This window comes from Rhipicephalus microplus, chromosome 3 (genome assembly GCF_043290135.1).
Source record: "Rhipicephalus microplus isolate Deutch F79 chromosome 3, USDA_Rmic, whole genome shotgun sequence".
Taxonomy (NCBI): domain Eukaryota; kingdom Metazoa; phylum Arthropoda; class Arachnida; order Ixodida; family Ixodidae; genus Rhipicephalus; species Rhipicephalus microplus.
The window spans coordinates 41,368,237-41,396,008 of record NC_134702.1 but is presented as its reverse complement, the minus strand read 5'-3'; the positions used below and the strand labels follow the sequence as shown (position 1 = coordinate 41,396,008).

General features: G+C 48.8%; 1 protein-coding gene across 7 annotated transcripts in view; it reads right to left on the bottom strand.

The window, feature by feature from the left end:
• Positions 1-27,772, bottom strand: part of LOC119175965 (NAD kinase) — a 120,465-nt gene that overhangs the window by 30,210 nt on the left and 62,483 nt on the right. The window contains exon 1 of one of the 7 annotated variants that reach the window (XM_037427054.2): positions 14,284-14,358. The exons of 4 other annotated variants lie outside the window; for them this stretch is intronic. Coding sequence is in view for 2 of the 3 variants with exons in the window: in XM_037427044.2 (XP_037282941.2) it covers positions 6,007-6,257 (251 nt within the window). In the remaining variant the exon portion in view is untranslated. Of the gene's footprint in view, positions 1-5,369; positions 5,423-6,006; positions 6,693-14,283; positions 14,359-27,772 lie in introns of those variants that run through there. 2 more of the 7 variants (XM_037427044.2, XM_075889327.1) reach the window with 2 other exon arrangements.

Below are 27,772 nucleotides of genomic sequence, written 5' to 3'. Positions count from 1 at the left end.
TGGCGGCGCTACCTACGTAGGAGTAAGGGTCTTTGTACTTGGCCTTTGAGATCGGCAATTTTGGCGTTTGCTAATTTCAGAGGCTATGCCGTGTATGAAAGGGGTCGCCTGCTGAATGAGCGCAAAACGCCTGTCACCTATTACGCCGGCACTTAACGTACATAGGTTAATTATAATTACGTTTACGCATATTTAAAACTTACGTCATTTTTGTTGCATATAAGCTACAAAAATGTGAAAACCTATTTGAAGACACCCATACTTAAGTGGCGCCACCGCCATAGTTCCGACGACGGCCGCTTCCCAAGTGACCGCCGATAATCCGGCAGGCAAGGGAAATCTAGGAGGCTATGCAAGGACAATTGAACACCGTCCACAGAGGCACACTCTGGGAAGCCACACGGTTAGCAGTGCGACACTGTAACTTTGCCAGACTATTCAAGTACGTCTCTGCTCTATAGAACCGGGAGTCGCTTTTGGTAACTACCTTTTTTTCTTTTCGTCAGATAAGATTTTGTTCTCGCCTATTTGCCATTGAGTTACGGCAGGCCGCCGCTTTAGCCGACGAGAGACGGTATTAATCGCAGACGTCCCCAAATCCTGGTCATGCCGAAATAATTCGTATGCGTTGCGCGTGCCTCTTTATCAGCCTGATAATGTTCGCACAGCCACAACGGTGAGATAACAGCGGTGCTAAAAACCGCCGCTGCTACCGCATCGGAGTGGCCGTGCTATATGTAACGCTATTCGACTGAATGAAGATGCACGCATTCCACTGAGGACGAACTATTGGTGTCTGGAAGAAGAAGGAAATGTGTTTGCAAGGGGGCAAAGACGAAGGTATTTAAGGCGTACAACCACCGCTGTTGCCGTATTGCCAGCACTCCGCTAAGTGACGCAGAGCGGCAGCTGCTAAGCTGACTCAACGCGTCGATCGTTGGCCTCGGAACGCGACGCGCAACAGGAAAACTGTCAGCGAACGATACATCGCCGACGGTTAGTCGAGAAGCTTGTTATTGTCGCCGGGAGGAAAGCAAAGCGTTGCGCAATTGCTCGGCGCAGATATGCGAGCGTGTCACTCTCACCACTTGGCGAAATCGATATAGCGGTATTTCATAATGTGTTTGGAAAATGTGGGCGACGATTTAGAGTACTATAGATACTCTACTATGGGAGAGCATAAAGCCATCCCGTGGGTCTCGGACTTGACGAGGCCCTGTTGACGAAAATGGCGCCGCGAACGAGTTCACGACGGTAGATGTTCAACAAGCAGCTTTGGTAACGAGGCTTTGAACGACACGTTAAAGCATGCTAGTTGACGAGCATGCCAGTACGTTCGAGATTCACGCCGGAAGGCAACGAAGGCACCGCCGGCGTTTCCGCTGTCAACCGCCCTCATTGAACTCCTATGAAACCGACATGATCTGTGTATGTGCGCGGGCACTCACAGACAAACACGTGAGCACACAAAAGACACAAGATACGGGAGTGTGTGTGTTTTCCTTTACTTTTTTCCGTTATATCTTAAACCTTTTGCCCAGCCGTGGTGATCTAGTGGCTAAGGTACTCGGCTGCTGACCCGCATGTCGCGGGATCGAATTCCGGCAGCCGCGGGTGCATTTTCGATGGAGACGGAAATGCTGTAGGCCCGTACGCTCAGATTTGGGGGTGTACGTTAAAGAACCCCAGGTAGACAAAATTTGCGGAGCCCTCCACTACGGCGTTTCGCAGTCATGTGACGGTTTTGGGACATTAAACTCTACTTATCAACCGATAAATTTTAAACCTTTTCTTTCGCTTTTTTTTTCGTGCATCTCAATAATACCCTTTTGCACAGTGCAGGGTAACAAACCGGATGTGGTTATAACCTCCTCGTCTTTCACTTAACCTTTATTTTCTTCTCTCTAAAGATGTGCACTAAAGGTCACTGTTTCAACAGAGCACTTCGTGTTCACACACGTCTTCTTTTTCATTAAGATGCATCTAAACACTTTGATTTATTTGCCAACGTGCAAATGACAGAATTATTGAAAAGTATTCAATGAGACATAAACAACACTAACTCACGCAAAAGCAACTGTGCTCATTAATTTTAATATTTATGCTCCTTTTGTGTGTGCGTATTATACAGCCTGAAGCAGTACGAGAAGGAACCGCACTTAAACGCAGTTCGCAAGCGCAAAAGTGTTCGTAGCGCTATATTTTCACGCGGCATGATATTTTTGGTAATTCAACGCGTCGCATTCGTACGGCGTGCGGTTCATATGTTGTGTAAACATGAGTTTTGTGTTCCCGATTACATTGTTCACAACTGTACGTTTACATTGGGCCTGAGGAGGAAGAGAAGTGGGACGTGGCGCAAACGTATATGTATTAAATGCATATATACGCATTGCACACACAACGCTCATGCGCAAAGTACAGTCGCATCCAATTGCAGTTGCAACACGCTGTCCATGGTAAAGGCGGCGCTAACGCTGCACGGTGGCGTCGACATGGGAAACAACCAGTGACGTAAAACACGTTTCGACTATACAGGTATTTCCAAAACAGATTTCACTTTCGCCGGTGATTGAGTAAAGGCATTGGGCCCTTTCAACCATGGCCAATGTTGGCAACTCTGTACGTGTGCTCGTTTCGAGCGTCACTTCGTTCTATACCATGCCCTTTTTGAACAACTCTGTGTCAGTAGACCACACGCTGTAATACTATCTTGCCCGTGTTGGGGCTCCACTATCTTAACATTATCGATCTCACAACAAAAGGGGACAATAAGTGGCAAAACGAATACGCCGATTTACTGGTACTATTGCTTTACAACCGGAAATATCGCGTAAGCGCCATTCGGAAGGCGGAACTGAAGACACGATCGGAACTTATCTGTAACGGATTACTTGCAGGCTCAGTTCCCAGAAGGACGCACGCCAAAAAGCTGTTTCCGTAGTTCCCTGTGTCGCCGTTATGCAAGATCCGGTCCCGTTTGTTGTTTTCTGCTTTCTTAGTCTACTTATATCGAAGACCAGGTTCGGTTGTGTCATGGCTGCCGCTCAAGTCACTCATATATGCGCCTTACGGGCTACGCATGCACGGCAAAGCGTGGCCGCGCATTGTACGCACGTTTCATATATAGACGGGCGATAATTCATATTTATGTACGCACATACGCCCCCCCCTCCCCCCCCCAACCGGACGCAACGAGAATGTCCCCTCATTTCGGTCTTGTTTGCTACGAGAAGACAGATACTCTTCTTAAGAAAGCCATTACGAGAAGGTGTTTCGCCAGCGATCGAGGAAAAAAAGATGAACCGAAGGCCACGGAGCGTCTGCCGACAGTGGCCGGACTGGCGCATCCGTCTAACGCAAGAAGAAAAGTACAAAAAGAAAAGAATAGGCGGAAAGTTGTCGGCCACCGATGCGAGAGACAAATACGGTATGGCGCCAGCCACGGCCGTATGTCATGGCTCGCACGCCACGCAAGCGTCCTCCATCGTTTCGAGATGTGTGTGTGTGTGTGTAAACGGGGAAGCCAGCGTTTAGTGGGCAGCAGTGACAATATTTATCGGGGTTTTACGTCCCAAGACCACGACGTAATTATGAAAGACGCCGTAAAGGAGTGTTCAGTAAATTTCGACCATCTGAGCACGCGGCCCTCTAGCGTCTATCGAGAATGCGGCCGCCGGGATTCCATCCCGCGACCCGGAGCACCACAAGCACCGTAATCACTCGACCTTACCATCGGGCAACAAGAATATATACCACGACTGGGACGCTTGCGAGTAGTGGGCAGGAAGATGATTGGGACGTTGCCTGCAAACCACTGCTTTTAAGCTTTTCCGTGCAGGACCTTCACCCTGCACAAGGACTACCTTTACTAGATAGCAAATACGTGACATCAACGTCTTACCACCCTGCCATGCGGTGGAACATTCTCTGCATGCCTTAGACAGCGCGGCAAGCCTCCTATTTATTGTATACAAGTCTTATAGCGATTATTACGATGTGTACGTAGATAGTAACAGCCACAATGTAGCAACTACAGGCGTGCCGCGGATAGTGTTCGTGCTTCGAATTAATTTCGTTTACTCGGTTTTCTTTTTCGCCTTATCGCCCACTCTTAATCTTGAGTCAGCGTTCTGGCATTTCATCTCTGTCTGAACGCAGCAGCTTGCTTTTGAGAATTGAACCCGCAATCCCATCCATGCTCAGAAACTCGACATCACAATCAGACAGCTGTCGAGGCAGGTTCGCATTCTGTAAGTGATGTTATTTTCAATCGCACGATTGCGTAGCGAATAGTCGGCACACGCTTGTGGCTGAAGGTTTTAAAACGGGATCAATGGCAAATCTCTGCGAAAACCTTTCACCAGTTAAGGTTATGCAAAACACTTTCGTTCTTGTGCCGACGGCATTTGGTAATCCTCTTAATAAACCGCGTACGTCTGAAGACAGTAAGGGGTGCGGTTAACACCTTGATACCACGAGGTCCCAGCTGTTGGGTCAACTTCTAGCATAAAGGCAATGCGCTGAACCACCCTGCAGGGCGAGGAAGCGAATACACAGCCGCATTGATTACACAGTAATACCGAACTTTCTACCAGTTTATCCGCCTTCTATGCGGCGAATGCAGGTTTAGTCTCTATTCGTTGCTTACCGGTGTGCTGAACCAAGAATCACCGACCATGCAGGCGCCTGCGAAACTGTAACACACCAATGACGCTCGGCAATTATAAGAGCGTAACAACTTTCGTTCTATTAATTTAACCAAATCGATGATGCGAAGCGCAACATAAAATCAAGATTTCTAACACCCTTGCAGGTTAGGGCATACAAAAGGCCCAGTTAATGGCTATTGTTGCAGTTAAAATGATACGATAGTCCAAATGCAGGGTCCACGTTACGAAAACCGCAGACTTCCTTTGATGACAACCTTACAAACGAAGCCTTCATTTTTTTCAGAAACATGGCGGAACACTGCGCTTTCGAGCCCCGCCGTGGTGGTTTAGTGGCTAAGGTACTAGGCTGCTGACCCGCAGGTGGCAGGTTCGAATCCCGGCTGCATTTCCGATGGAGGAGGAAATGTTGTAGGCCCGTGTGCTCAGATTTGGGTGCACGTTAAAGAACCCCTGGTGGTCGAAATTTCCGGAGCCCTCCACAACAGCGTCTCTCATAATCATATGGTGGTTTTGGGACGTTAAACCCCACATATCAATCAATCAACACTGCACTTCCGAATGGTCCTATTAGCTTCGCGGTGAAACATGTGGCATATCCTAAGTGACAAAAAAACGAAGCTGATTGAAGCTGATCACGACTTATTTAAATATATTCGTTGTCCTAACCAGAACGATACATGCCAAAAACCTACTCACCTGAATCTTTGTCGCATCTGAATTCCACTTGCAGACATGCTACGTATGTACGATAGGCCTGAAGTAAGTTTCCAGTACTTAAAAAAGTTTTGGTAAGCCATAATCAGACAAGGCGATATGAATCGTTCCCTTAACAACCACCAAGTTCAGCGCAAATGCAGTCGTTATCTGCAGCTAGAAACTACATCACTACGATGCCCATTTTGTCCGTGACATTCGCGCCTGCTCTGTAAGAAAGCCCAGAGCTGTGCAAGATTGAGCACAGCCTTCGGTCCAGGGAACTAAGATAACGAAACGCCACCGCGATGGCACAGTGATCGGTTGCTAAGCCAAGTTGTGGGTTTTGATTCATGCCGCGGCGTTCGTTTTTCGACGGATGCAAATCGACACAGACGTTATATTCAAGTGAAAGTTAAGATACCCCCCCCCCCCCCCAGGTGATCAAAAAATTTCCGGAGCCCTCCAATGCTGCGGGGTTCGTGGTCATGTCTTGGTTTTGGCACGTAAAAAACCCTCGATAACTATAGAGCAAACGAACCGTTATTGCGGTCAGGATTTGAATGAGATAAAAGTGGATGCTGCCAGCAGCGATACTCGCATCATTCGCCAGGTCTGCTGCGGCATGCTTGTTCATTACCTGAACACGGCGATCCTGGACTTGAGTTGAGCCACGCGACACTTCTTGTCTCGTGGGTCTTCGGACGGCATGTTGGCGAACGTCGTCGGAGAAGGCTTGCCTCCGACACCGGACGTCGGAAACTTGTCAGCGCAGACGCCCCCAACACCACCGTGCATCTCGGCGACGTTGTTCACCTCGTGCACCACGGGCAGTTCGGCCTTGCAAGGCTCGTCCGTCTCCGGCACGACGGTGTCTTGTAGACTGGTCATCGTAACAGCGGCGAGTCTTGTAGGTTCGGGCTCCGTCGAGATTTACTAAGTTCTGGTGCGCCTTTTGGGGCGAGTTTGCTGCTATCACCGTTCAACACGCAACAGCAGTTGTGAAACGTACAGGCAAGGTGGCTTGCCTTCCTACTCCTCTGCAGAGCCTGTAAACGCAGTACGGCGGTTACAAGAAGCGATGCTGCTATCAGCACTTATATTACGCTACGCTCGAAAGGTCTCCTGTTGCGATTTGAAGCGGGTTCAGCCAGAGTCACCCGGATCAGCAACTTTCTGGCTTGACGGTCCTTGTACAGCACTGCTCAAGTAACACAACTGGAACCCCCAGTACACGGCTTCTGCCGACTTCATCCAGGCGCGCTCAGCAATTATCTCTTTGATACCAATTCCTCCACGTAGTGCGGCTTGGCTATAGGCTTTTTGGTATCCCCGTCACTCGAGACCTGTCACACACACGAACTCACTTTGACACAGCGGCCAACGTGAACGTTGTCCTGTCGGATCCACAAGCGGCGGCACTTGGAAACCGTCGCACACCGACACCCTTACGTGACAGCGCAGAAAGCAGGGTCTTTCAGCGGACGTGAGCTGGACGACAGCGGTATGACTGTATCACTCAGGCGTCGTCGCTTTCGCTGATCGACGTTGGTGCGGCTAGCTCCGGCGGCTGCCGCCACAACGAAGACAACACGCCGCAAGCCTGCGTCGTCCACACATCCACATATCGCCGGGACTTTTTCTTCTCCTCTCTTCTCGACTAGATAAACACGTTCCTTCTCCTTCTTCTCAATCGGCCACACCACACCAGAAAGCGCGCGGCGTTCCGCTGTGCTCACCACCTCACCATCGCCCAACTCCCGCGAACGTAACGCCGAGCGCCGTACAACTCACTCGCACGTTACGTATTTCTTTCTTTCTTCGCCGCGCGCTTTCCTTCCCCTGGATGCTGGTCTCGTCGTGGGAGAGGATAGGCGAGAAGGAGAACGGAAGGGAAGGCCCCGTTTGTTTTGTGTGCGCGCGCCCTTATTACAATTCCTACGCGGCGGTACGTCGCCTGAAGGCGCCCGTCGTCGAAACGAACGTCCACGACACCCTCGAGGCTGCTGTCAGAAGAGGGCGAGAGGGAATGTAAAGGAGTGCCCGCGAGTCGTGCAATCTCAGCCCGCACGTGTCGGCGTGTGTCGGTGTGCGCTTGTGTGTGTGTGTCGGGCACGAGCGCCCGCTCACTACCTGCGGCACGGACTATCATCGGGACTCGATAATTATTAGCGGCTCGCACACTCGATCGCTCTCGCCAAGCGGGGGAGCACGCGGAGGAAAGTCGCTCCGAATTTTCGCCCGCGTGTTCGTAGGTGTCGGTCGTAACATGACTTCCCATTCCAAGGTAGTGTGTTCGAATCACACTGATGGACAGGATCTTTTCGTGTCCTTTCATATTCAATTTTCGCAACAACGCCTCCCCCCTCCCCTAAAACCAATTACAGCGAAAGCTGTTATGAGTCTCGCGCAGCGTCATAGTTGTCCGCTGCCACCGCTGGTGTTCGTAACCACATCGCGCGGAATCGGAAAATAAACCTAGTACCAATGACGCAGTGGGGCTCAAACTCGGGTCCACAAGGTGCCAGCCCAGTATTCTACCACTGAGCTACGCCGGTGCTTGGGACTTGTTGGCAAACTTGCCCTAGGCAGGCTTGATGTCGGGAAAGCAATCGCGTTCAGATGATTTATGAAGCGTTTTAAAACAGCGAAAGAACAAGCAGTCATCGCACAATTCGAATAGCGTAACGAGCGGGTCGTCCTATGCTCCAGCCTATTACAAAAGCTTGTTTTTGTTCAGCTATTAACTGTGACGCATACCTGCTTCAGCCATAATTCCTCATCGTCTTCGGCCACTGCATGAACGATTGGCACAAAATTCCTCGCAATAGTTTAGCGGATACCACGCTTCTCAGAAGAATAAAAAAGATAGCATAGCAAATGCCGGATTCTGGACATTGTCGAATTCGGCCATGTTGTCAAATTCTGCCAATAATTGATGCTAATTAGCCAAGTGAGCTGCTACGAACTCTCTGATTGGCTTAAAATGCCGTCATTACGAAATTTGACAAAATGACGGAATTAGACAGTGTCCAGAATAGCACCCCGGCTTACTACTCTAAAATTTTTATTAATAATGCCGTAGTGGGCATCAAGCAAGTGTGATTGCATCAGTTGCACAATGAGTGTCAGAAAAGACTCTTGAAAGACCACTTTTCTAGCATTCGCTGCGACTGTGCTGCGCCTTCCTCGTAGGCCTGGCGTTTTTCTGTCTACGCCACTGCGAGGCACACAGTACTACAACATATGAGCGGACGTAATGTAGCGATCACTTTCATTTCGTTCCATTCGTTTTTCATCATACACCGCTGAAGACGGGCCGATCATAGCGATAACAAACCTTAAAAAAACGACAAGAAAAGGGAAATATGTCACTATCTTTAGTGGGTTCTGACTTGACCTCACCGATGTGCTCATTGGCGCAGTTTTTTGTGAGAGCAGCTGTCTTTCTTTGGAGGACAAATAAACATTAAATTGAATTGAATCGAATTGCCGCATATATGGCTATATTTAAAAAGGCATGTTAACTCTCTAATTGGTCCCATTACTCTCAAAGGGGAGTATAATTTATCTCGTTATTCGAAGAGAACGCGTATCATTCCGGCAGACTTGATGCACGTATAGTATAGCATTTCGTCAGCTTGGTTGGTTGCGAAACTTTATTGTGGTCCTGCAAGGTGCGCCTCAGCCTTTAGCGGGCGACTCCCATGTCGGGACCTTTAGGCCAAGCCTATCAGCCGCTCCGCGGGCCTGCTGGACGGCCCAAAGTTTGTCAGCTGTCCACTTGTCAAAAGTTCACGTGCTTCATGACGCCTTGGGGCAAAAATGAAAAGCTTCGCACGCTCACCCTACATGGCTACGAGTGGCGATAACACTCCAAGGTTTCACGCATATAAATACCCGATAATGTGGACGAGGGGAGGACCGCCCCCGTAGCCTAATTGATAAATGCATAGCGAGCACAGTCCGGAGGTTGCAAGTTAGGTCCGTACCCGTGGCAAGTTTTTTTTTCTTTCGTTCACTTTACTTTCTTCGCATTTATTTCATATAACCACTACAATACTCTTAAAAGCTGTACAGTTAACGTCCCCCATACCTTCCTAGGCTTCGTTATCTACGGGCTTACATGAAGGTTGACCTAAAACAAAGAAACGAGCAGGACTCCCTTCTTTCGCTTCATAAAAATTTACAAATAAAAAGAATCTTCTTTTCTTCGAGAGTACACAGTTCGGAGCGCCGCCCAGATTGCTGAGAACACGCGAAAATAAAGTGTCCTGCGGCGGCTGCATTTTCGATGGAGGCGAAAATGCTATAGGCCCGTGTGCTCAGATATGGGTGCACGTCAAAGAACCCCAGGTGGTGGAAATTTCCGCAGCTCTCCACTACGGCGTCTCTCATAATCATATTGTGGCTGTGGGACATTAAACCACACATATATATCTATCAATCTGTGAAAAGAAAGTTGATGATCATGAAATTGATGGTCACGAAATATAATCCGAGGTATTCAAGATGGTCACGTTGATCGTAGTCGCTTTCTGTTTTGCTCTGCCAACTGGCACGCTACGTTGAGAGAGTGGCTGGGATTGCCGCCGTGTCGCTATAGAGGCGAACGATGACAGTGACGTCATGGCGTCAGAAGATGGGTGGGCCGGGAGGCGAGGTCGCGGGCGCGTTTCCCGGATCTGCCTGCGGGTGCCGCTCGCCACGGCTCTCGTTGGTCTTCCGCCTGACTGCTTAACGTCGCGCGTGTTGTGGCGAGAAAGAGCTCGGATTGCACCAACGCGTTCGCGGTCGTTGCCACATGCGAGACGCGTCAGAGGCACTGGCGTGTGGACGCGCAGAAAAGTAAAAACGAACGAAAAAAAAGGCAAAGTAAGAAAAAGCAAGCGGGAAACAATGGCTCGTGTCTGCAGACTAAAAAAAAAAAAGAGACAGGCACCACGCGACCTTCGACTGTTTCGGTGTCTGCCGAAGAAGGAAGTTTCTTTATTATACCAGGCGGGGGTGTTTTCTCTTTCGGTTTTACTTCTCTCTTTGTGTAATAAAAAACAAACAAAAACACTGACGCAGAAAGGAGGAAGAGGAGGAAGGGACGTATTGCGTAAAGGGCTACAACAGTCGACATGCTAGAACAAGTCGTTGGCGTTTCTTTCTTTTTTTCCCCCTTCCGCTCGACGTATATACGTGAACTGAGAGAAGGATTGTCATTGGCTGCGCTGTATCATTCGCGTTTCCGTCTCGCGCTGTTTTAATTTCGCGTTTTTTTGCGCAGATCTTTCGTCCCGGCCATTCAGACGCGTGCTGTCATTCAGTAAATAGCCCCGAAAGTCGGCATGCATATATATTCGCGGCGAACAGCGCTGAAACTTGGGCTAGGAGGTGAGCATTCAATGCGGCTGAGGTGAAATGCCAGTTTTGCTCTATGGGAAACCGCAAGGAATACATCCTCCTTCGACCCTTTTTTTTTTCTATTTGTATCGTATATAGTCGTAAAAAGCTGTTTAATTGCGTAATTATTTCGACGTATCCATCTAAAGAGCGAACATTTGTATTGAAGAACGTCCACACTCATTTCTTCTCTTGTCAACTGAAAATCAGCGAACCTTGTCCTCTTTCCCTTTCTCCTCCTCTCTTTAATTATGTTTGTCTTGTCATCTTACCCTCCCGCGTTGTAGGGTAGCAAACTGTAAGCTCCCCGCCTTTTTTGTGTTTTCTTCATCTGTTTCTTTCCGCTATCTCTTTTTAAAGCTGCCCCGCTGCTTTCCTGAGTGCAGGAAGTAGAGTACCGCCCCACCGCGGTGGTCTAGTGGCTAAGGCACTCGGCTTCCGACCCACAGGTCGCGGGATCGAATCCCGGTTGCGGCGGCTGCATTTCCGAAGGAGGCGGAAATGTTGTAGGCCCGTGTGCTCAGATTTGGGTGCACGTTAAAGAACCCCAGGTGGTCGAAATTTCCGGAGCCCTCCACTACGGCGTCTCTCATAATCATATGGTGGTTTTGGGACGTTAAACCTCACATATCAATCAATCAATAACGCCCCATCTGTTGTGTTCCGTGCGATTTTTCTTTGGATGACATATAGGCCGCCATTTACCAGAGTCTTATTGTTGCTATCGCACGCCAAAACCTGCCCTGATAGCTTATATTATATAGACCAGATTATTTTCACTCTCGGAACACCATTCAGAACATGCATACATAATCTTGACGTCAGTTGTCATCTGTCGGCGAGGCCAGCGTAAGGGCTGCAAAATGGTTACGTCACAGCTGACGGCGAACGAACAGTGGCGGTCATCATGTGATGAGAACAGGTTAGATGCTAACGTAGTCGTCCGTTCTATCAGCAGCCCACAAGCAAAAACGGCTGTCCCCCTGTAAGTGATGAAAATTTTGGTCGATAGCGGCTAAGGAATATACGCTCTGTGCTCCGCGGGACGCAGGCTCTGATTCCCGGTCACGGCGGCTTGATTTTCACGGGGATGAGATGCAGAAACGTCCTTGTACTAACATTCAGGTGCGCTTACTACCTAAGTATACTGGAGTATTCACAGGCATGTGGCCACGATGGGTGCAGCCGGCACATCTTTTTTTAGGGGTTCGTTCTTCAACCATGCACCGTTTATGTTTGCTCGCGTGTCCGTTGGTATGTGTTCGTGTATATGTACACACACAAATATTTTAAATTTAGGGTGAGGAGGAGGGATTGAACCTTCCCAGACCTTCCCGCTATATATCTATGTCAATGGTGGCCCCTCGGCATGCTTGCTGACCCGCATGCACAAACGTTCGTGCATACAAAAAAAAAAAAACTCCCAAGCATTTCCCCGAGCGTGAACACGGTTAAGTGCGAATACACGGGGTGATGCTATGAGGGGTATTTATTAATTCGCTCTATTATATTTATTAATCACACTATGGTGCCTTTATGGTGTAATGGTTCCTGGGAATCGCAATTTGATCACACGGGGGAGTTTACGTTAACTCACTGGCGAATGCCAACGGATTTTAACTTTACTCCCCCTCACGACCCGCTCTCGACGGGAGACTGAGAGAGAAGGCGGGCGCGCGAGAGAGAGGGGTGCGCGCGCAGCTGCAGCGAGCGAGGAGAGCGGAGGAGCGAGCGAAGGGGGAGGGGGTATAAGGCGCGTTACTGACACCGATATCAGCGTCGCGTCCGTGGCTTATTCAGTAGAGCGTCGCGCTGCGGCCCGCCAAGTCCTCTTTCTTTTAAAGATAGAGAGAAGACTGCGGACGCCGCCGACGGCGGTGGATGGTTTGGGGTCGCTTATAAAGTGTATTCACACTTAAAATATTATCGAATTTTACGCGTACACGGTGCAAAATTTACGTGAAATTCTCACATTTACATATTTAGACATTTCTAACTAAACTGAATTCGCTTGACAGGGATACGAGACCAAAGGGTGTAATAAACAATGCCGAACGTTAATGTCGATATCGACCTATTGAGAGAGCGTTCTCTCAATTGATCGCGATTTTATGCGTCTAAACGACCTTCGTCCGCACGCAAGCATGGACATGGTACGACGCGCCACTCGATAGTACTATTGATCATTTCTCCCGCAGGGTGAAAACAACGATTCCGGGCACTCATTTCGTGTGATTTATGTCCAGCCTAACACTTCCAACACGCCATCGTGAAAACGCAGAACCGAGGTACATCCTCGCTCACAATTTCTACATTTACGTATTCAGCAATCGAACCTGTGCTCGGCTGCTCACCCGAAGGTTGCGGGTTCGTTCCCGGCAAATGAGTGATTGATTGATTTGTGGGGTTTAACGTGCCAAAACTACCATATGATTATGAGAGACGCCGTAGTCGAGGGCTCCGAAAATTTCGGCTATATACTTGGGGTTCGATGCTCTAACCACTGAGCTACCACAGCGGCCTATATACTTGGGGTTCTTCAACGTGCACCCAAACCTGAGCACACGGGCCTACAACATTTCCGCCTCCATCGGAAATGCAGCCGCCGCAGCCGGGATTCGATCCCGCGACCTGCGGGTCAGCAGCCGAGTATTTTAGCCACTAGGCCACCGCGGTGGGGCACGTTCCGTCAAAGGCGATCACATATCAAATGCATGCTGATACAACCACGCCACTCTCGTACTGCCGCTGAAATTAGCCAACGGCCTTCACTTTTTAAGTGATAGTGAACATCTTCAAGACGATGAAATGAAAATACGAATCCGAAATATTGCTTCGCTAAAGTATATTATATAATACTTCTGGGACTTTTCCGGTGTATAGTGTTTAGTATACATCGTTTCCAGTAATTTATCATATAATACCAATACGACTTCAAACGATCTTTTCATACTGGGTGAATGCAGAGCGCCACCCACGTGTCCAGAATAATTTTCAGCAGTGAAACTCGGAATACGTAGAACCGCGTGATAAGTTAGAGACTTTCGAAAAAAAATACGAACGGCTGGCAGCTGTGGTATGTACACGTTTGCTTCGACCCTTTTCGTACAGATGTTCGAAAGCACAGCTTTTAACACGGGCACTGGTGCTGCCAAAATTGGGGAGGTGGTCAAGCCTTACTGTAATGTATCAGTTTCGCATTTATATATATACAAGCTCACAAACGCATGCACGTGCGAACATACACAAGGTATGGAAACAACACTCACCCCCCCGCTTGGACGAGTGGTCTCAAATATACGCACCATTTCACCAGCGTCCCGACGCACTCAAATAGGAGTGCGCCCGGGGGGGGGGGGGGGGGTCAGCTGGAGGGTGCTCTGCTTTAGTAATCTAAGCGAGAGGGGTGTGAAGGCAGCCCCGTACGTTGACATAATAGAGAAGGCGGGGTGTATGATTACCAACTATAGCCCAGCTACAAGTACAATCAGGCTCGATAACTTTCGAGGCCCTCGGCTCGGCTTACCTGAAAAAAAACGCTTCGTTGCAGGCTGTTGGAGTGTCATGCGAGGCCTAAGCGATAGCGAGCATTCGAGGCAATCGGTGCTTCACGCAGCTGTAAACGCGAACCGTATATGGCTGTGACTGGACGCGCGGCAACAACTGCGAGTGCACGGCGAGTGAATGCCAATTACTACGTGCCCTTCTCCCCGCAAGAAAATAAAAAAAAATACTGATAGATGTTTTGTTTTTGTATATACCTTTCAAAAACAACTTCGCTTGGTCCCGCGTGGTTGGCGAATGGACCCGTAGCTTGTGAAAGTGCTCGCGATAAAACGTAAACATGCCAACTTTCTACCGAGAGCCGTTACAAAATGAACTGCCGGCGTTATAAAAGCGAGCTGTATTTTTACATAGTTATATATACATTTTCAGTTGTGCATCATGCCGGTATTGTGACACTCGTGGTATGTGGAAGAGATGGTCATCGACATCTCAAACCCCAGGTTCTATTGATAGGCGTAGCCACGATTTTTTTTCGGGAGGAAGGGGGGGGGGGGGCGTTTAATTACCCTTCATGCAGCTTCGTGTGCGCGTTTGTATACGTGTGCGTGTATATATACACATTTTGGGGGGGGGGAAGGTGTTGCGGAGGGAAGTGTTAAACAACCGCCTTCCCCCACATTAGTTACTTCAGTGCCTTGAATAGTGTCTTCTACCCAACGTAATTTTCCGCTTCTGCTTATCGACAGAAGCGAGTGAAGTTGATGTGGAAATAAAACAGGTATAAGCTTCGATTCTATTTTTTATTTTTTTTTTTGCAAGTTTCCCTGTACTATACATAGCGAGATCACCTTCCTGACGGAGCGTGTGCTTCGCGTTGTCGCTTTTACATCGTGCCCTACCGTCGGTTGCCTTATTCTGCTGCAACAATATTTCAAGTGCTTGCTGCAGAGCGCTGTGCAGATCGTATTCCTTGATCGGGCGTCACGCCACGTGCAAGCGAAAGCTGTTGTCAAGTCCAAGCACTTTTCCAAAGAAGCTGCCTGGCGAAAGCGGAAGCGTTCACGATTGGAAAGCGAGCATTTGTGAGTATACAAGAATATTTATACCTTAGAGATTCACTAACAGGACAGCCTAATTACGAAAAGAAAATTCATCAAAGAATAAGAATGGGCTGGAGTGCTTTCGGCATGCACTCCCGAACTATGTCAGGAAGTGGACCACTGTTTTTAAGCGAAAAGCATACCATTACCACATGCTACCAGTCCTAGCATATGAGAATATGGGGCCGAATTGAGAATAAGGAAGCAGCTAGAAGAAAAAATGGCCGCTTGGTTCCCCGCAAACGTCATTGAAAGACGATAGTCTTCTGTCTGTAGGCGCTGCGTGAGATATGGGCGCCATCTGACAGTAATGTCGGGAAACAGAAGGTTGTGTAAAACTTAGAGCCACTGGTAGGTGGCTGCGCCATAGCAAGGCGTAGGAGAGACACCTGCTCTGTCGGGGAGAGCATCGCATTGTCAGCGCAGCGTAAGAAACACTAGGGTCTTTATAATTACGTATCTGTGCATTTTCTAGTAAACAATCACACCATCTATTACTTACGTACTCATGTCGCGCCTCAGTTATGTGTAATATTTGCTTTTTGATCGACAATATTCACAAGTATGAAAGGAGCCACGAGTTCAAGATGCCCGGTGTTGAGGAAGTCCTTAAACGTTGGCCGGGTAACTGCTGAATCGTTTCAAGTGACAGATAGACAGACCAAAATTCTGCGTCAAGTATATCAATAAATACTATCGTGCTTAAAGAAAAAAAAATGGCAGATCCTACGCACGCATTGTGCGATTTGACTTCATGCGAAGCAGGCTGCGAACAGCTTTGTGTGTTGCATTTTTTTTTCTGTTTTGAGCGTTACGAGGTGGCTCGACGTAATTTTGCAGGAGAGATAGTTGTGTGCACATCGTGCGCTAAACAGGCATGCCGTTTACCTATAGACGTTTAATGGGCGACCTGACGTGATGTAAGCACAGGCGTCGGTTTTATTGAAGCAAAGCGCATGACACTAAGCAATTCCCATATCGAGTTGCTCGACCCCTGAGCATGCAATGCACTATAAGGAATTCTACGTATAATATTCACATTATCGTACGCTTTGATGGGATGCTGTGAATATCATATACGGAATACGTTAGTTAATATTTCCGGTAGCGAGAAACGCTTAAATATAGGCTGCTGAGACATAAAGGGATACATATGTAGAGTTTATTAAAAGTGAAAAAGCCAACACTGGAACAATACCTTTTAAGCAGATATGAACCAGCATATGGGTACATATGTAAGAATGATTTACAGACAAAACTGCAGTTGACGTAGCACCGACATGACTTGCATAGTGTTTTTGCCAGAGCAATAGAGTAAGAGCAACAGAATGGATAACGGGATACGCAGCCGAGGAAGGCAGGCAGTTCCATAGAGTGGAAAAAAATTATCTAGTTCGCAGGAATAAAATGGGATCGGCTGGCACAGGATAGGGTAAACCAGAAATCACTGGGACATGCTTTTGTCCGTCAGTGGGCTAAAACAGGCCGCGAAATGCGGCGAGCGTGTACTTGTTCCCCATTTTCTCCTCTAGCGTTCGTATGTCGAATTAAACACGTGTAATCTTTCATATCCGTAGTCGATGCAAGCATGGCTACGACTAGCTGTCGGGGTAACTACGCGTAAACGCACAGTTGCACATACTGCCCATGTTAGTATTTTGCGTTTAAATGTACTGCTTTCGAAGCTCACGTCGTGAACGCAAGTGTGGTTGATTAAAGAAGCGTGACGTCTGGTCATTGAGGCACGCTTGGTGACTGCTAGGCTGATAGGTCATGTCAAGTAAAGAAAAGAGCGAGCGAAGTTTTTAAGGTCTGGTCAGAGAAAGTGCCACATATAGTATAACTAAATATTGAATACAAATAGTAACGGACTGTTTTCTGCTGGTATGCCGGCAACAATATTGGCAGCTTTCAATTTGCTCTCCCGTAGTATAGTACAAAGCACTCTAAATCGTTGAACTTTTTTTCATAACGCACAGTTGCTCTTAGGAATGAATTTCTGTGCTCTCCTATAGTAGAGTACCAAGTATTCTAAGTTGTTCAACTCTCTTTCCAAGTACAGTCTGAAACCGGAACAGCTTGTTGCGAACGACGGACCTATCCCGCCGCTGCCACCACTATAGCGAAAGACGGCGACGCCAACACGGTGCCGAAGGCGCCACTGCTTCCGACTCCGCCGGGAAGGTCACCAGCCGTTTGGTAGCGTATGTTTCTCAGCTCGCGACTGCTTCTGCGCAGAGCTGATCAGACGAGCGGACGAGACGACGGTGAGTCAAACAAGGTTTATGTACAGCATATATACAGAGGCGTTACAATTTCGGCACTGGGGCCGACAGAGACTCGAAGAGCCGAGCTCTTCTCTCTAACACATAGATCAGCCTTTCGCCTAAGACCGCTGACTCACACACATGTCGGCACTCCGACACGGGGACGCCTCTCACATAGGACCGCCGATCGCGACGCGCCGCAGGGCTTCTTTTATTTACACCGGGTCCAACCAAAATGTCCAATCAGAAGCGCCGCTGGTCGTCCGGGCAGATTCCGCCAATGGGGCCGCCGCGCCATGCGTCAGACCACCTGACACGAGGACGCCGGCTCGCTGTCACGTGCGCAACTGACTCACTGCACGTGGGCCAGAGGAGCGCCGCGCGTGTTCACGCCGTCGAGGTGATCGCGCCAGGCAGACTGCGGGCTGGCCTTGACCCAGATTGCCTTTTTCAGAGGCACGGTCGTTTGACGAGGACTCGCTGGCATAACAGCACCCCCGCCGCCAGACAATGCACCGGAAAGACGAGCTGCTTCCACGGGGCTCGGATGTCAGGTGCGCTCGTTCGCCAGGTCCCTCCAGGTTCGCCTCCAGGGCCATGGGGAGACTACAGCTCCAGACTGTTCCGGGAACACATCCCATTTTGACGACGGATCCCAGCCCCACTGGCTTGTCGCCACAACTTGCTGACCAGCTTCACTCGTCTCTTCTGACCATCTTCGGTTTCAGCACTTGTCGATGGTTCTGCAACTTGCCAAGAACGGATCGACAACAGACAACACACGACACACGCAAGTGCCTTCGGTCACCCGACAGAACACCAGACAAAGTATAGTACAACATATACCTATCTACGTGTCTATCGGAATTTTGTTCCCTCTACATCAAGAGGCACATGTGGGACACAAGACTCTTAAAATGACAACTCAATTTTTTTTCCACGTACAACAACGTAACGAATTAGAATACCACATAAAGTTGGCCCCTTGAGATCACTCTGAACGAGAGCGCTCAGCCCAGGTCGTGATGAGGTCAAAATTTTGCCCCGAATCGCCAGCGAGAAACCGAAAGGTTGAGAAGTTACTAGCTGGAACGCACTGCTCAATGCACCTGCATTAGCGTTTACCTTTCCCTTTTTTTTTTCTTTAGCGAACGTCAAAGTTGCGCTGTGGAGCAACATGCTCCACCTCAGTAACCGGCCACTTTTAGGCGACGATACCTATGCGGCACCAAGAGCGGCTCACACTTGCGACGTTGCACAGGAGAACAACGATACGGCTTGCTACTGATTGACTCCTCACCGCTTAGCCCGATATCGTGTTCGATCACCCTCATGTTTCCGGGGCGGTCCGAAAACACGTCTTCAAACTCGGAACCAATCTTTCTCAGGTCCTCTTTCTCAGGTCCTCCTTCACTTAAGCTAGGCTCTAGGTTTATCTGCTCCCAAATTACTTTCGATCCCCCTTCGATCACCTCACTAGAACTCAAATTTTCTGCTCCCTCTTCCTCTGAAGCCTTCAACAGCTGATTTACGACCGCTTGATGTTGAACATTGGGTTTCATCAAGTTGTAAATTTTGTTCTGCCGCCTTCCTACTTGCACCTCATAAGTTGTATCGCAAGGCTTCGATAATACTGTGGCGGGCCCTTCCCAATCAACCTCAAGCTTGTTCCTTTTGGGTGGCTGCAGCCGCATTACCTGATTATCAACTTCAAAAGCGCGCTTCTTCCCCGATTTCTCGTAGTGCTCCTTCGACAGCACTTTTGCCGCGTTTTTCTGGCTTTCCACTCGCGCTTCAATTTGGCTTTCCACTAGCGCTTCAATCGAGAGATCCTCACGCTGCCCTCGAATGAGCGTCTCTCGATCAACTCTCGGCAGCTCGCTCCAACTTTCCGCTACAGGCGAGAGCGTTGCAACCCTCTCGCTCTGACTCAATGGCGCCACGTCGTCTCCCCCAGCGCATACCGCGCCGGCCGCTCCCGCGACGGGCCGCTCGCGTGACTGCTCACATGACTCATGCGGAAAATTTCCTTTCTGGGGTTCCGTCGACCCGCCGACAAGGTCACTTGAGAGTTCACCGCATGGAACCAAGTCAAGCTTCCGCGAAAGCTTTCGCGCTTGCGATCGCGTGGGAGCCATGCACGCTAAGTTGGGGAAGAACGATTTGCCCTGCTCTTTGAGAAGCTGCTCCGAGTTGTTGGAGAAAAGATAAGAAAAACGACCATTCAGCGCGGCAGACACAGCCGCTTCGGTGCAAAGCTTACCGAACGGGCCTTCAATGACAACGGTGGCGATTGGTAAGCGAACACTCTGCTCCTCGGCGACTTGCCTGATCCACGCGCATTCTCCTGTGAAGTCATCCGGAGACACCAATGAAGGATGGACAACGTCCATGGTTGCCGCTGAGTCTCTAAGTGCTCGGCACGTTTTCTCATTGACCCTAATTTCTTGGAGATACGGCTCCAACAACCGCATGTTTTTTTCTGATTCTCGGATCGTTGCGAAGGCAAACTTTTCCTGACAGTTTCTCGCGATGTGCCCTTCCTTTTTACAGTTGTAGCAAATTAGCGGCTTCCGTTTGTTTTCCGGTTCTAATGCCTGTGTGGTAGAAACCTCACTCGATTTCTCCGCTTCTGTTTGCCCTTCCCCTACACTGTCCTTCGTAAGAGACGGGTCCTTCTTGAAATTACGGTGCGGAACGGGTTTCCGTTGATCAGGTTTCCTTGAAAAGCCCTCTTTCCTTTCATCCTTTTCAACGCGCACTGCCCTGCTATGCAACTTTCGGCGAGTATAATACTCCTCAGCTAACTCTGCTGCCTTGTTTAGCTGTACTTCACCAAGTTTGTCCTGCAGCCAAAGTTTGACATCCTCCTCGATGCAGCGGTAGAATTGCTCCAGTGCAACGCATTCCACCACTTTATCGCGGTCGTCATAAACACCTTCGCCCTTGAGCCATTCAATCAAATCGGCTTTAAGACGAAACGCGAAGTCAACGTGTGACTCATTCCCCTTTCTAGCATACCGGAACCTTTGCCTGAAAGCCTCGGGTGACAACTTATAACGTCTCAAGAGCACTTCCTTAACCTCGTCATAGCTCTCAAACGCTTCCCTCGACAAGCAAGTTATCGCGTCGGACACTTCGCCGGGAAGAAGAGCTAGCAGGTTCCGCGCCCAAAGAGACCGCTCCAAAGCGTTTCGCTCACAGACGTGTTCAAACTTGACGAGATACTTCGCCATGTCCTCGCCTACTACGAACGGTGGCAGTTGGTCACGAATTCTAAAACCGCTGACCTGAATCGTCGGAGAAGCTACGCTAGGCGCCTGCGAACACTGTAGGATTGCCAATTCTAGTCGTTTCATCTCTAGGCGCTCTTGTCTCTCGGCCTCCTCGCGCTCGCGACGTTCTCGCCTTTCAGCTTCTTCACGTTCGCGAGCTTCTCGCCTTTCTTCACGTTCGCGAGCTTCGCGCCTTTCAGCCTCCTCACGTTCGCGAGCTTCTACTTCTCGCCTTTCAGCCTCCTCACGGCGTGCTTTGATATCCACCCAGGCCTCATCGACTTCCTCAGCCGACACTCCCTCATCCTTCATGATCTCAAGGATCGCTTGCTTTCGTTTCGCACGGCCCAAAGTAATGCCGAGTTCCTCACAAATTTCGATGAGTTCCTTCACTTTAAGGTTCTCCATCGTTCACACTAGCTTCTTGCTGTTTGCCCCTGTTAACAATTTACTTGCCGTACCCACTATAAGTCAACTAGCAAGACGCGCAAGCAACTTTTCACTCTCCCGTGTTTACCCCCTCCGCATTAACTTTGGTTTCAAAGCACTTCGACTTTGCTTGAAACGATCAAAGCTCACTCTAATGCTTCACACAGCCCTTCTCTAAACTACTACAACCTGAGCTAGAGTAGTCTGGTGAACTGAGGGGAAAACATCAGGCACTCACCGCATCGATGTCGCTGACGCCGGCCGATCCCGCAGCTGCCAACCACTGTTGCGAACGACGGACCTATCCCGCCGCTGCCACCACTATAGCGAAAGACGGCGACGCCAACACGGTGCCGAAGGCGCCACTGCTTCCGACTCCGCCGGGAAGGTCACCAGCCGTTTGGTAGCGTATGTTTCTCAGCTCGCGACTGCTTCTGCGCAGAGCTGATCAGACGAGCGGACGAGACGACGGTGAGTCAAACAAGGTTTATGTACAGCATATATACAGAGGCGTTACAATTTCGGCACTGGGGCCGACAGAGACTCGAAGAGCCGAGCTCTTCTCTCTAACACATAGATCAGCCTTTCGCCTAAGACCGCTGACTCACACACATGTCGGCACTCCGACACGGGGACGCCTCTCACATAGGACCGCCGATCGCGACGCGCCGCAGGGCTTCTTTTATTTACACCGGGTCCAACCAAAATGTCCAATCAGAAGCGCCGCTGGTCGTCCGGGCAGATTCCGCCAATGGGGCCGCCGCGCCATGCGTCAGACCACCTGACACGAGGACGCCGGCTCGCTGTCACGTGCGCAACTGACTCACTGCACGTGGGCCAGAGGAGCGCCGCGCGTGTTCACGCCGTCGAGGTGATCGCGCCAGGCAGACTGCGGGCTGGCCTTGACCCAGATTGCCTTTTTCAGAGGCACGGTCGTTTGACGAGGACTCGCTGGCATAACAAGCTGCATGTAGCTCTCCTATCTTCATCGTCATCATCGTTAACACCATCATCAGCCTCACTACATTGGCACTACCGTGAGCTAGAACTGGCACTTCAGGGCAAAATCCTCTCCCGTGTTTCGCCAATTATCCCGGTCCTGTGCAGTAATGGGGCTGTTACCTCGCTCAAGGCCACGAATTTCGAAATGCTCTTGCTTTATAAACGGGTCCAAAGCAACGAGACTTCCTGTCTCCCCCTGGCGTGCTTGACTTCGCTTGAAATCAGGTCTGTTACTTTCAGTGACTAGTGGGTACACGCTACATTATCTGCACATGTTAATTTCTTTTTACTGATTTTGACTGAAGCGTCAAAACGTGCCCTGCCCCGCTCTGCTCCCTTATTTTCCCTTAAGGTTACATTCATTTTTTCCCTTTCCGTGCCTCGCTCTCCATGGACGTTTAACCCTTTCTTTTAGCCTTCAAGTATTTTTCTCGTAGGTAAGCAATGGTAAAATGCAGCTGTTATTCGCTTTCCCCTTGAGGGATACATGCAAACTGCTCTTCATAATTTCTAATTACTTGCCAAATGTGCTCCACCCTATTCCTGGTCTTCCATTTACCACACTCTCAATTTTCTGATCTGCGATCACTTAGCAGGCGTATTCCTTCACCACCTACAGTGTCTCGCTACTTATCCCGAGCCATTGTTCACTACAAAGACTGCGGAACATTAGCTCAGTTTTCGGCGTATTGGCTTTTAGACCTGCGGTTGTGTTATAACTGCCCAATTAAGTATCATATTTTGCAAGTCGCCCCCAGATTCACTCAGCAAGGCAGTGTCGTCCATGAGTCCGAGAGTTGAATTGAGTTGAATGAATTTTATTTGTTCAACGGTTGTTGCTGTGCCAGGGGCTAGGCTGCCAGGTACACGTCGTTCTAGAAACATCTTTCGAGGTCCTCGGCGACGGCCCTGGCCCGTTGGACGGCCCGCACCTGGTCTTCGAGGGCCTCACTGACAAGCGTGGCTTGTCATGGCTCAGCAAAGTGCCCCATTTCGGAGGTTACTAAGGTATTATTAAAAAGAAAGCTTGGACCATCTCACTAAAGGTAACCCTTACGCTATGCGAAGCAGCAGCGTTGCGCACAAGTGGCGTCACGGGTTGAACGGCGCTAACGCGGGTGCTGCGGTGCGCGCTGGAAGATTCGTTTGAAGCGATGGCTGGCATAGGTCTTGTAGGTAACACTTACAAACATGTTTCAACGCGTACGTAAGGCGAACGTCAGGTTTATTGCGCGTGAACCAACGAGTCGGTGGTGTAGCAAGCCGCGGTCGCGGCAAGTGTTGCGGGTGAACGGACGAGGCGGCAGCTGCGGGTGCCGCGGCGAGCACGCGGCAGGCGAGAGAGAGTGTGACGTAAGCTCGCATTGCGAGGGGAGCGTGATGTCAACGCGCAGCAGCGCCGTGACCTACTTGGCACCACGCCAACACCTGCAACGCGCGGCGCGTTCGTATGGAAAGACAGCGCTACACAAGCTGGTCAAAGAGGTGCTTTGCACCTAAAATTCTTGTCCCAGACTGCTTCCTATCCAGGGCTCTGATAAGCTCGTTGAAACAAGTGGTGAATAGAGTTGGCAAGTGAAATCGCACTGCCGGCCTTACACCCTTTTTATTAGAACATTAGTGCTTTATTTATGGAGGATCGAACCCGGTGGTTGCGGGGCCAGTGTAGATTTGTCTCGGTATTTTTATATATGGTTTATTTACTTCATTTACACCTTCACTCCGTAATCCCCATATTCCCGAGGTTGTCTCATAGTTCTAACGAGGGAGTGTACAAATTAGGCTGAATCGTCTAGATTTTTTTCTAAAAACACATATCGCATCTGAACTGCTCGTTGGATTCGCCACAGCTCTCTTTATTGTATGCTATGTTATGCTATACTATACTATACTACACTTCACTACACTACACCATACCAAGCTAAACATTGCATGAGTAACACATCACTCTAAACCGTTCAGTGTTTATATTAAACTCCTTGTGAACCTCCTGCTATCCATGAAAGGGACACCCGACTGCCCTCCCTCTGTCATTATTTCAACATTTGTTCTGAACACAAATTACTCTGGGCCCACAGCCCATGTTCTCATTTTTCTACACAATGCACAGTACAGGTACAGCCACTAAAAGCCGTTGAAGGACAGAAAAAAAAAGAAATTATGTCTCCAATGTAAGCTGTGAAGGTGGTTGTACCGCGAAACTGGATTTGACGCCCCGAACCATTGCGACGTCGTTTGGATTGGATGGCCTTCCGCATCGTAGTCACCCGAGAGTGAGATTGGCGTCTGACCTTGTTCTGTAGCGATGGCCCAGACACGCGTATGATTGTGCAGACCGACCATGCACACACAACCATCGTACACAACCATCTAACTCGGCACGTTCATAGCCATGATTCTTTACTTTGGTTCTCAAAGTCGTCAACGTCTATCAGCCTGTTGACCTCGTCTTCGTCTGTCCCCCTGTTTCTGAGGTACATTGAAAGTCTGTGGGTTGACGCGAACGTCGTGTACAGAACACACACACACACACACACACACACACACACACACACACACACACACACACACACACACACACACACACACACACTCATATATATATATATATATATATATATATATATATATATATATATATATATATATATATATATATATATATATATATATATATATATATATATATATATATATATATATATATATCAGGCGAGTGTCTTCTGTGAATCCAGTGATAAATAGAAATTGGCTTGAGCGGACAAACGTACGAAAACTTTTATTACTCCTACGTTTCGGCCGGGGTCCGGCCTTTTCTGACGAAGGCCGGACTTCGGCCGAAACGTAGGAGTAATAAAAGTTTTCGTACGTTTGTCCGCTCAAGCCAATATATACATACATATATATATATATATATTTATAAGGAAAAGAAGTATATATCATTTAAGGGCTCGTTTATTTGTGTCCCGACACAACATTATGAGATATAACAGACAATAATGCCAAAGAATGTATAGGGGAAGTCATTTGACCAATTGTAATGTAAATGTAAAGAAAGAAATGTGGGTGTAAAGACAACCTTCCGTGAGCAGGAACCGAACCTGCGACCTTCTAATAACGCGTTCAATGCTCTACCACTAAGCTACCACGGCGGCTATCCCCCAAGTCACTTTATTGGGTCCATATGTGAATTTAAACGTGGGAGTGTCAGTCAGTGCCACCTGTAGCCATAGATGCGAGTGTGGCACGCTTTTTATGAGCCTGTTTGGCGTCACGTAGCACGTGAACTCATTACGAGCTGGCAGCTGACCAATATTCCCTCGTATACAACCTAACGACATCAAGTCGGCCAGTAGGAGACCCTCCTTAATGAATAAGGGAAAGAAGTATATACTTAAGGGCTCGTTTATTCGTGTCCTGACACAACATTAATGGGATCTAACAGACAATAATGCCAAGGAATGTATGCCAAGGAATGTATATCCTGGCTGATCTGTAAGAAAGGTCTGCCCCCCCCCCCCCCACTCGCAAAAGAGTTGGTACGCCACTGGGAGGGCGTGTCTCTAGCCTGCTACTCCTAAGCGTAGTTGAGGGAAGAAGGGCATTTGAAGGTGATTATGCTATAGCCCTACACTACGGTACAACATAAGATCTTGTAAGGCAACATAACATCAAGTTGGGCAAGGACCATGGTCGATCATGAATGCAATAAATCTTGTTGTTGCCCGTTAATAAAAGTGCACTGTTGCACTTGTAAGGCTGTTTACCAATATAACCCTTCTAATATAACCTTTCAATCAAGGACGTCGGCAAGAGGTGCAAAAAAAAAAAAGGTTACCTGCTGTATATCGTTCGAACTACCCGGTTCATGGCCAATCCCCTAGCGTGGGTGGGTGCGTGCCACCGATACCAGGCTATCTTCTTCTTCCAGCCCCTTGCACCTAGATGCAGCACGGTTCTGCAAAATCCACCCCCCCCCCCCTTCCTCCCTAAGCTAATTCCTTCCGACTGACGCGCATGGCTTCTAGCAGAAGTGTCGCGTTAGGTGAAAAGCGAGCTTGGTTTCATGCGCTCAATGTGCCACACTTGTTCGGCAGAAGACTATTTTCTTTACAAGCTAAACGCAAAAAAAAAAAGAATGTATGGCACGTACGCCGAAACCTATCGAGCAGAACGACGACACAGCGTAAAACTCCGAGCAGCCGGGAGGATGCTACTTATCGTTCGAGAAGAGCTCGGAAATCGGAGGTCCGCCACTGCAAGAACCGTTGGACCAAATCGGGGTCTTTCTGAACCGCGTTTTTGAAAGTGGTGCCGTGTCCACCGTGAAGTGGTTCGAAAGTGGTTTTACCCTGCACTTTTCGTCCGATGGGCCCAGCACCACCCACTGACACCCGCCCACACGCAGAACGACGCTTTCAGCTTGTCCGTAATGTTGCTTTCGCTATCATCGTTCCCGAGCGGAACGTAGGAACCATCTCCAGCAAGAAAGCAGCGCTTTGCCAGTTGAGTATTCAGATAAGCAGAGGACATTGCTTTGATGTAAGATAAAGGCGATAATTTCTGTGATTCATAAGGCAGCGGTCTAAAACGTGGTCCACGGTCTCACAAGGAATAAAATGTTTGGCGCTTTGCATTGTCTACTCGCCCTTCGCAATTAATGACGCTTTGTTCAGGTAAGCTGCAGAGACCGGACTGGTGGGAAGCAAATTTGTATTTCGGAAGGCGCCCTATGCGGACAAGATATCTTGAAACATAACGATGGAACAATATCTCTATGTTTCATAATGTTCGTTCAAATTTGAGTCATCCTATAGATCTGTGTCAATATTTTCCCCGAATCATACGCCAAATCACCGTCGGAAATGATAAACGGCAGTGTTATGCAGCATTTTGTTCAAACTCTCCTCCTCCCCCACCACCACCGCTTCGAATTTTTTCAACGTCCCGGGCCTCGCGGGACTAAATTTTGTTACTTCGGCCAACTATATAGCTGCGGTGAGTCGTATACCTCTGCCATATAAGAGAACGGTGCATTAAGATTAGAAAATTTTCCCAGTCATCATTTGTTTACCCTTAAGGTCCACCCCTGAGGCATCATATAGGGAAGTGGGGGTAACAAAAGGTAACCATGCATGGGTAAAAAAAAGGAAAGCGAATAAATACAGGTTGGAAAACCAAGTAAACACAGTAAACGCACGGAAAGTAATACTGCCTGCAAACAAGAAGGGAAAAGAGCCATTACGGGATATTCATCATCATTATCATCATCAGCTTGACTACGTCCACTGCAGGACAAAGGCCTCTCCCATGTTCCGCCAGTTAACCCGGTCCTGTGCTTGCTGCTGCCAATTTATACCCGCAAACTTCTTAATCTCATCTGCCCACCTAACCTTCTGTCTCCCCCTAATCCTTTTGCCTTCTCTGTTAATCCA